Source organism: Cryptomeria japonica, chromosome 11 (genome assembly GCF_030272615.1).
Source record: "Cryptomeria japonica chromosome 11, Sugi_1.0, whole genome shotgun sequence".
NCBI lineage: Eukaryota > Viridiplantae > Streptophyta > Pinopsida > Cupressales > Cupressaceae > Cryptomeria > Cryptomeria japonica.
Genome location: NC_081415.1, coordinates 629474754 through 629485284, shown reverse-complemented (window position 1 = coordinate 629485284; position 10531 = coordinate 629474754). Strand labels below are relative to the sequence as shown.

The following is a 10531-nucleotide window of genomic DNA, read 5'->3' as shown; positions in this document are numbered from 1 at the left end:
GCTTAGTCAGCATGACATGGTTATAGGGTTGCCTTCTATTCGATTTCTTGATGGAGTTTGTCAAGGATGCATTCTTGGCAAGCACCCTGAAGAAAAAATTGATAAAGGCAAAGCATGGAGAGCCACACAGCTTTTGGAGCTAGTTCACAGTGATTTAGCAGGACCGTTTCCAAATCCTTCTTTTAGCAGGGCCAAATATGTCTTGACATTCATTGATGATCTTTCTCTGTACACATTTGTATATTTTCTCAAACAAAAGTCTAAGGTCTTTGAGTCTTTTCAGGAATTCAAAGCCTTTGTAGAGAAGCAATAAGGGAAAACCATCAAGGTTATGTGCACCGATAATGGGGGGGAATATGTCAACCAGAGGTTTGAGCAGTTTTGTATCTCAGGAGGCATTGATCTTCAACACATAGTTCCCTACACTCCACAACAAAATGGAGCTGCAGAACATAAGAATCGGTCCTTGAAGGAAATGGCTAATTGTATGATCCGCTCTAGATCATTGGCACCTCAGTATTGGGCAGAGGCCATCAACTGTGCATGTTATATCTAGAATCGAGTTCCTCATTGAGCTATGAAGGGGGTAACTCCTTTTCAAGCTTGGACTGGTTGGAAACCCACGGTCAAACACTTTGGAGTGTTTGGGTCTTTTGCATGGGCCCACATTCTAGCAAAGAAACGCAAGGCTATGGATCTGCAGAGAAAGCCTTGCATATTTGTTGGGTATCCAGATGGTGTTAAAGGCTACAGGCTTCTCCATCCTACCACACATGAGCTTTTCATTGAGAGGAGTGTTCATTTTGAGGAGGATACTTCCAGTTCTTCTTCTACCACTTCTCCATCTTTCATTCCTATGGAGGCATTGCAACTTCATGATGATAGTTCTTCTGAGGATTTTAATCCTCCTGATCCTTCTGAGGAGTCTTCTTCCTCCACTTCAGATGATGATGGCGAGGATTCATCTTCCTCTTCTCTTATTCATCCTTCAGAGAGTGATGATTCTCCTCATTCTCCAGCGACTGGGCCTCTTTCGGCTTGTCAAACATTGGAGTCAGTAGGTGATTGGGTTGGTGATCCTTCAAATGAGAGAAGATCAAGATCACAATTTGAGCATGCCCCACATCTCTTCTTTGCTAGAGCTTCCGATCCACAGACCTTTTGAGAAGGTTCAGGTGTCCCCGAGTGGGATGCAACTATGTAGGAGGAGTTCAATTCCTTGGAGAGGAACCATAATTGGGATTTAGTCCCTCTTCCTAAGGGAAGGAAACTTGTTCGATGCAAGTGGATCTACCGAACAAAATTTTCTATAGATAGGTTGGTTGATAAGCATAAGGCTCGCCTGGTTGCCAAAGGATTGTCCTAGGTTGCTGGGATTGACTACTTTGAGACTTTTGTGCCAGTTGCCAAGATGAATTCCATTTGACGTGTCATTGCTATTACTGCACCCCATCGTTGGGAAGTTCATCAGATGGATGTGAAGAGTGCTTTTCTTCATGGTGACCTTTAGGAGGAGATATATATGGAGCAGCCACAGGGGTTCATCCAGGATCCTTCACTTGTTTGTCACCTTCGGAAGTCTCTCTATGGCCTTAAACAGGTCCCTCGTGCCTAGTATGCCAAGATGGACTCCTTCCTTCTGTCAGTTGGGTTCACTCAGTGCCATTTTGATCCAAACGTCTACATTTTGTAGTAGGATGATACTCTCACCTTCCTTGTTCTCTATGTTGATGACTCGTTGATCACTGGGAGTCGCTCATCCCGTATCAAGGCAGTCAAAACTGCCCTTCATGATCACTTCTTGATGTCTAACTTAGGCCTACTCCACTACTTCTTAGAGATTGAGATCACTTAGTCGCCTTCTGGTATCTTCATTGGACAGCCTAAGTACACTCTTGATATGCTCTCAAGATTTCGCATGGCTGACTGTAAGCCCGCACCGACTCCATTTCTATCAGGAGTCAAACTTGAGGCTTCTTGTTCTTCACCCTTGGCGGATGCTACCTTGTATCATCAATTAGTTGGAAGCCTCATATATTTGACTCACACGAGGCTTGATATTTCATATGCAATGGGTTTGGTCTCCAGGTTCATGCAGGAACCACATGAGTTGCATTGGAAAGCAGCTAAGCAGATTCTTCACTATGTATAGGGTACTCACAGTTATGGGATTCATTATACAGCGAGTGTGGATATTGAGTTGGTGGGATATACAGATTCAGATTGGGCAGGTGATTCTCAGGATCGCAAGTCCACTTCAGGGTATTGCTTCTCTCTTGGTTCTGGTCCAGTTTCTTGGTCGAGAAAGAAACAATCTTCTCTTGCTCTTTCATCTACTAAGGTTGAGTATCGAGGAGCCGTTAATGCTGCTACTGAGGCCATTTGGCTTCAGAACATTCTCACTGAGTTTGGCATTTCCTTTTGAAAGCCTACAATCATCTTTTGTGACAACTAAAGTGTTATTCAGATTTCTCGCAATCCGGTTCATCATCAACAAAGCAAGCACATTGAGATTCACATGCACTATATCCGAGAGTTGATTCATGAGCAGGCTCTTGATCTTCAGTACTGTCTGACATTAGATCAAACTACAGACATCTTCACCAAACCCTTCACTGAAAGCAAGTTCATTCATTTGAGAGCTTTGCTTGGGGTGTGATAGGTGTTCTCTTTTGTTGGGGGGGCTTCTTAGTTCTTTTTTTCTCTCTCTCTCTCTATTCTAGGGGGGTGTACTCTCCTTTGTTGGGGGGGGAGGACTATGTACATGGGTACCTCATCAGGCTTCATTTGTCAAGACCCATATTTTCACCCACCTAAGCTATGCTTAAGGGGGGGTGTTAGTGTAGGTTTTTATTTTCCTAGTTGGGTTTATTATTTTCCTTTTCCTAGGTTTTTCCTACACTTTAATTAAGCTTGCTTAGGTTAATAAAGCATGTTTACTTAAGACAAGTGGGTATTGAGGTGTCGACATGCTATGAGGAGGTGCATTTACTATGTTTAGACCATCTTGGTGGTCTCTCCTCATTGGCTGGTATTGCCACCTCCATCCCTCTCTTGAGTCTATATAAACATGCTACCTTGCTTGTATTTTCATATAGTTGGAGATAGTAATCTGATGTTATTTTGCCTTGGAACACTTCACATCAATTTTCTCTCGGTATCACTGTTGTACTATTTATTTCATTTGCATTTACAGTTTATTTGATCTATCTCTTTCAATTCAATTTTGGGTTGTAATTTGTTTCTCAGATTTTAACAAATCCAATATCTTCTCTTTTATCAATAATTGAGGTTTCATGAAACACTTTAGATTTGTTCTTCATAAGTTCTACTTGTTGGTTATCATTTCCTCTTGACATTCATTCATGAGATTCTACACCTTCATCAATACTTGGAATTATCCTCTAGAAGTGACTATTTCTTTAGTTTTTTCCATCCATGATCATGGAATTCACTAATATGGTCCTTTGTAGATTTAGCTACACATTTCATCTTTCCCAACATTGATGCTTCTCTTTTTGTAAATGTATAATAGGAGTGGTGGATCCATCTATCACCTATAATGGATGAGCTAATTGCTTGATGTAAGCATTTAACTCTATATTTTTTCACTCAACTCTCTCTTGGTTTTCTTATCCTTTTTCATTATTGACACCATGGCAGACATAGTTGATTGCACTTCTTAGATCTTTTATTCTCTTATAGGCTAGCCCAATTTGGCAATATTGAGCTCTTAGTTCTCTTATCACTCTTATCTATGAGAGTAGTTAACTCAACTATCCTAACTCCTAAAGTGTTTGATATAATAGCTAATAGAGTTACTGGATTCTTTTTAGGATTTAACATTTATATAATTGTCATTCAGCATTATGATCACATGAAAATGAAGAAATGATTGACCCTTTTTTCTAGAAAATGAATTGGCATATATATTGCTTTGTTGGTTTCTCTATTTTTTCAAGAATCAAGCAAGAACTATAGGTGGTGAACAAGTTGGAATTCATAGAAATTGTGGCTTGGAGCTTGCATGAAAACAATAACATGTGCATTAATGGTAGCATGGCACTCCTATCCATCGCTTGAAGTTGCATGTGAACATGTGCTCTTGAGATGACCAATTGATTCTAGGTAGGAAAACACCCTTGGAGTAGTCACAACATCAATTTTGGTCATTAATAGTGACCTATGCCATGCAAGGAGGTAGGTGGGAGTGAATAGTGTAAAGCATGCAGTTTTTTAAGTTTCGATGATAAAGGATCAAGAATACCTTAAAATCCATACTATTTGTTAGAAATACCTAAGGATCCATAGCACTTGTCAAGGATCAAGAGTATACCATACCTCATGCCAAAGTCAACAAACAAAGGTATGTCCACATCTCCAACTCCAAAAAGATACATGAAGAAAATAATAAAAAGTTAAGGAATCAAAATACCAAGGGATTCATCCCACAAGGCATCCAAGTAAAGATATGTACAAACTTGTAAACCCAATAAAATAATATAATGTCAAATGTTGGTGATCAAGATTCAAGGATGCTTAATAAATCATGCCAAAAGTGTCATGTTAGAGATATTCCCACATCTCCGACTCCAAAGAATTTATGTGAGAAAATATTGAGGATCATGTATACCAAAGAACCAAAACCATAAGATATGCAAGTAAAGAGATGATGGAAACCACAAGTACAAAAAGTAACTTAGTATAACACATTAGAGTGTAGGGGGTTTAAAGGAAAAGCATGTTAGTAAGATAAAGTATAAAATTTTGACAAAGACAAAGGAAAAAAATGAGGGAAAGGTATGTCAAGATGGGAAATTCCAAAACTCCAACATTCAACAACTTGTAACATATGATAAACATGTAAAGGATTATAGAGAACAACAAAAAGGCAAATTTGACAAAATAGAGACATATAAAAAGATTTCTCAAATCAATTATATGTGGTGTAAAATAAGGCCTAAATGCATAAAGGAGCTAGATTTGGCAATGTCAAATTGAATCCCAACAAAGATAACTTAACACAATTTCATACAACATGTTGCTTAGTCGTGAGGACATAGAGGGAGGAATGCAAGGACCATAGAGAAAGATTTAATAGAGAACACTTCAATATTAAAGTTACTAAAGAAATCGTCATCATATAAGTTATCATATAAGCCACCCACATGCCTACAAATGTTATCTTCAATCTCCTTGTCATTAAATTTTTAATTAATTAATTACATTTCCAATACAAACATATATATCAAATATTTTGACATGTTGTTTGCTTTAGTGGATAGAGAAGTACAAGGAGAATATGGTTAGATGACCTTTGAATAGATGGGGAACATCTTTGAATGCTTGACTATTAAATACAAATAATGATCATTGGAGGAGATAACTCGGACGTGTATAGACGTGAGCAAACATTTTCTTATTGTAGATCAGATATTACGCCATGTCGCAAAAGTAATTTCACAACTCTAGAGGAAAAATATGCCTAAGGAGCCTCTGGTGTCAATCAACTTGCCTAACAATGCATAAATTTCCTACACTTAGTCAAGATAATCGCTAAGCATTATTAAATATGTGAGATCATTCTTAGCAGACAATTTCTTCACGTTATTCTTCTTTAAACAAATTTTGATTGCTCTTTCCCATAACGTGTCAATTCAGCTTTGATCAATATAAAAAAACTTATATGCTTCCTGTTACGCCATAACTTATCTGTTACATGCTGTTGACCCATTATGAGCCCTTGTTTCTTTCAAGCAACCACAATTGATTAAACTTATTTGTTTTCTAACAAATTGTCTTTAAGCCAACGTAAAATCCCATCAAAAAATGTCTACTTTGGATGGTTTTGATTAGTTAAATGGCAGCAGGACTGCCTTCAAGGCAGGTTATCTTGAATGCTCGTGAGTCAAATAATGAGCCTTCACATCATATAATTAAAGCATGATATTTTTATAACAGTGAATCCGTGTTATCATGAAAAATGAACAGTTTCTGTGATTTTTTTAAAAAGGTTTGTTTGTAGTTGTGCATATTTGATGAGTGTCTTGGGAATTACACCTTTCGAGACCATCATTAGGTGGTGCTTTTGAGGAAATCATGTCTTGAACGAAGCAATTCATGAATATGTAAATTGGGGAGGAGCCCAAAATGTTTGAGTGTGGACCATCTTTCTGGTTTTACTGTTTCAGTGGTGTACTATCTTTCTGAATTCTGATTTTTTACTATTTGAGTGCTGTACAATCTTTCTGTATTCTGATTTTACTAGTTAGTACAGTAAGAAGAAACACTGTTCAGGTGAGAATATTAATTTCACTGTCATAAGAGTCAGGTCAGACTGGTTAACCTCTCATCGAAAGACACAATCATACAATCAAGTGTTTAGTATAATTGAGGACAGAATAGTTAAAACCTAAAAACATGGTCATAATCAAGTGTTTCATAGAATTATGAGTTTCCTATGCGTGGTTTAACATAATCAAGCACTCTCTTCCATTTGATACCATGCATATTCTCTCTTCCATCTGCTACCATGCATTCCTTTGCAAAATTTAAATGGTTGATATTGGTTTACAAAAGATATTATGGTGTGCTGAAATAAGCGGCCCTGAGGCCCCCTTATCTTAGAAGATGATAGGAACCCATCAGGATTTTGCCTATATCTAAAGACAGAACATTTTGTTCTATATCTGTAAATGTTTTTGTCCTCAATGCAGCTCAAATATGTGTTGCTTTAGCTTTTCTTTTCTTAAATTAGGATCAAAATTCAGATACCCTGAGTATCACAGACTTCAGCTAGACCACCTGCAATAGTTTTTATATGCTGGCAGATTGTTGTCAACCATAGTTTGTCAATGTCATTAAGTTTCCACGACAATATTAAGCTGTTCATTTCTGAATTTAATTGTGTAAATTTTTTAAGCATTCACATTTTAGATCACACTTCCTGATTCATCATCAAAGTTTTTTTAAGCATCAACGGACCACAGTTTGGTTGAAAGAGATCTGCAAATCTTAAAATTTTAAAATTTTCATACATAGGATGCCAAAACAGATATAATTCATTGGATTCCAGTTAAACGAGATTCCAAGCTATAAAGATGTCAGATGTAACCTCTGAAATTAATGCAGGCAGTATATATGTCATTAAAGAGTTTAAACAGCATTCTCTCCATTCGCTTGAAAATAAATGGGATGGTTACCCAAATGAATTGTGAAGGACACCCTCATACTCAGCTTGTAGCTGGCAATAAACGAAATAATATCATTCCAAGATTCTAAAGAAATATTGAAAATCTATACATATATATTTTGCCCATATAACCAGCTTCATCGTATCTTCTGTGAGACTGGTCAAGAAGTATAACAAATAATCTTTAAAATCAGATTCATTACCACTGTTTGTACACCACTTTCATCAGTTTACACAAAAATCAATAAGCATGCACAAGAAGACCATAAACTGTTGTAGTTTTAATAAGGCCTAGTTGGGAGCCTGAAATCAAAAACTTCAATCTTCAATATTGAAGCGGTGGTCTCATAGACAATTAGATGATAAAGTTAGGGTACTTCCTATAGAATGGAAGCTCTAAGCCCACAAAACCCACCTTAGTTGATGAAGGGAATTTACATAAATCCCAAAAAGGTTTAAGACTTGAATTTGTAGGAGTCATTATTTACAAAAATGGTAATGAAAGAAGCATTCTCATCACCTGAAAGTGTAGGAGAATTGGACAAAGATCCATCATCATCAGTTCCCACAGCAAGATTAGCGGTACCAGCCTTTGACAAATTCTCATCAGTATTGGGATATCCAGATGACAGAGATAAATCAGCAGCAGCGGCAGCAGGATAAGAGTTGTAATTTAATTTGTAAGGAGGAGAATGATGGAGAGGAGTGAGAGGAGGGGTTGTGAAGGGGGTGTTAAATGGAGGTGAGGATGAGGGTGTAATGAATGGGGCTGAATCAGAAGGACTGCTGATCATGGGAAAACCTCCAGTCTCAGAACCTATCTGACTCAAAAGATCACTGAAGCTTCTGCTATGAGATCCTCTCTTGCTTTTCTTGGATCTTCCATCCTCAGACTCCATGTCTTCCTTGGTCTCCTCCTTGATAGTAAAAAGAATTCTAGGAGGACCCAATAGGCCATGTATTCTCATGAGCTCAGCATCCATCCCCTCAGCTAATACCTTATTGACAAACTCTGGGTGTACCGGTGAGGACTCTGGAGACGTGGTTAAAACAACATGAGCATCACCTTCAAAATTTATAATCCTGCTGTCAACTGATTCACTTGAGGCATTGGTATTCAGTGCTCTGCTACTCATGGAACCCTGTTTCCTCCAACAGAACAAATAAAACAGTTCTTTTGAGGGGCTCCTGCAGATATAAGCATCTTCATCCTGCTCCTCATGTTGCTGTTCCTGTGCTACTGCTGAGTTGAGCCGCTTTCTCCACCAAAACACACAGTAAATCTTTACCATGAGAGCCAGCACAAAACACCCAAACACAACACCCAGACCAATGCCTACCCTGTTCATAGAGCTCATCGCACTCTTCTTGAAACACCCAAAAATACAGCTAAAATCAATTTTGGGCTAAAACAACTTCTAATCTGGACAAACAAGACCCAAATTCTTCAATCCTACAAACCCACTTCTCAGCTCAAATCCCTCAATCCTTGTAACCCTCTGTAAGAGCTTTTACAGACAAGAACACAGTTCCTGATGATGGATTGCTGAGTAAAATTAAAAGGTCGATTAAAAAACATACACAGTTTATCCAGAAGCATTTGATACAGACAAGAACACACCCAAAAAGAAGTTAAAGCTAATCTTAAGCTGAAACAAGACCCCAGTTCTACAATCCCATCAGCCCATTTCAGACCTCATAATCCTCATCTTTGCAAGGCCTTGAAGCGCTCTGGAAGGTCATAATCAGATTACAAATCCTCTCTGAAGGACACAACCCGATCACTTAAAATCACCAAAATTTGAAAAATATAACCAAAATACTTCGTGGGTAGATTTCCCAACTACTGTAGCCTGACAATGTGCCATTTGGGTATTTGCCACGACTCAACAACAAACGAACGACCTTAAATATCCACACAGCCCTTACACCCCTATCAAACTGCCCAACTGACATATATAGCGGTTTCTCAATCTGAAACGGTTCTAAAAGGTTAAAAGGTTAACAGTTTGCTTCATCTACCTGATAATGATGGATCCTGGAATTTGCATGGTACCCAATTCATTTAGAAAAGGCTGTGGAAATCTGAGGTCTCTGACTAAAGGTTTTAAACCTGGTCACGTGTGGTCAACTATACACAGATATCACTGTTCATCAACGGATCAAACCTGATCCTAAACGGTGGGATATATTTTGGACTGTGGGAATTCCCTGAAGCTATACTTCTACTGAAAGAAGACAGGCTCCTGGTCATATGGTAATATGAAAACCAGCTTACCATTAATGTTCACCGGCCCATTTGGCAAACGGTAAGTAGCCCTTCTAGATTTGGGGAAGTAGTTAAATTCTTTTTTTGTTTAACTTGTTCTTGTACTATGGTTAACATCCTGCAAGTGTTGTCTATTCAAAAGTTGTTGCATGTAAATTGCTAACAGTTTCGAACATGGGGGAAAAATTGAAGTGCACGGTTTGCTTTAACTGAATTTGAAGCGACTCCTTATCAAGCATGGGGGGCAAGTGTTGCATTTCATTTATGTTCTTGTTTAGTTGTGGTTCTAGAGTCACCCTCAACCAATTTTGTGAAACTAGATTGTGATTCTTTATTTGTGTGAGGGACATCCTTGCCTAAAATATCTAGACTAATTGAATATTGCAATCAATTCTAATTAATCTACATAAATGTGATGGAAGGAATAATTAATGTTAAATAAATATAAATACTAGCAATTGCATCTTAGTGTGCAATGGGTACGCCGAAAAGGCATGGAAGGTTACTAAGAGAAATTTTGGTCTATTTTTTGGAATATTGAGGGAGGGAGAACTACGAAGAGATAGAGATAGAAATAGAGAGATAGATGGAGAAAAGAGAAGGAACTGTAATATTGAGGGAGGGAGAACTATGAAGAGATAGGGATAGAAATAGAGAGAGATAGATGGAGAAAAGAGAAGGAACTGTAATATTGAGGAAGGGAGAATTGTAATATAGAGGGAGGGAGAACTATGAAGAGATAGGGATAGAAATAGAGAGAGATAGATGGAGAAAAGAGAAAGAGAGAGGGGTAAGGAGATAAAGATAAAGAGAAAGATAGATATGGAGATGGAGAAGGAAAAAAAGAGGGATATGGAGAGGAGAGGGAGAGATAAAAAGAGAGAGCAATAGATAGAGATGGAAGAGATAAATATACTAAGAGGGGGAGAGAGGGATAGGTAAAGAGGTGGAGAGATGGAGAGATAATGAGATAGAGATAGAGGGGGATGGATCTATATATATATATATATATGGTGGGGGAGTGTGTGTAAGAGAGATAGATGTAATAGAGAGACATGGAGGGATAAATA

At 38.0% G+C, this 10531-nt stretch overlaps 1 protein-coding gene across 1 annotated transcript; it reads right to left on the bottom strand.

Moving 5' to 3' along the window:
• Positions 1-7361: 7361 nt before the first annotated feature.
• LOC131063149 (uncharacterized) lies at positions 7362-9476 on the bottom strand. The gene has a single exon (XM_057996918.2). It carries the CDS (start codon positions 8548-8550, stop codon positions 7648-7650), a length of 903 nt encoding a protein of 300 aa, XP_057852901.2. The 5' UTR covers positions 8551-9476; the 3' UTR covers positions 7362-7647.
• Between the last annotated feature and the right edge of the window lie 1055 nt (positions 9477-10531).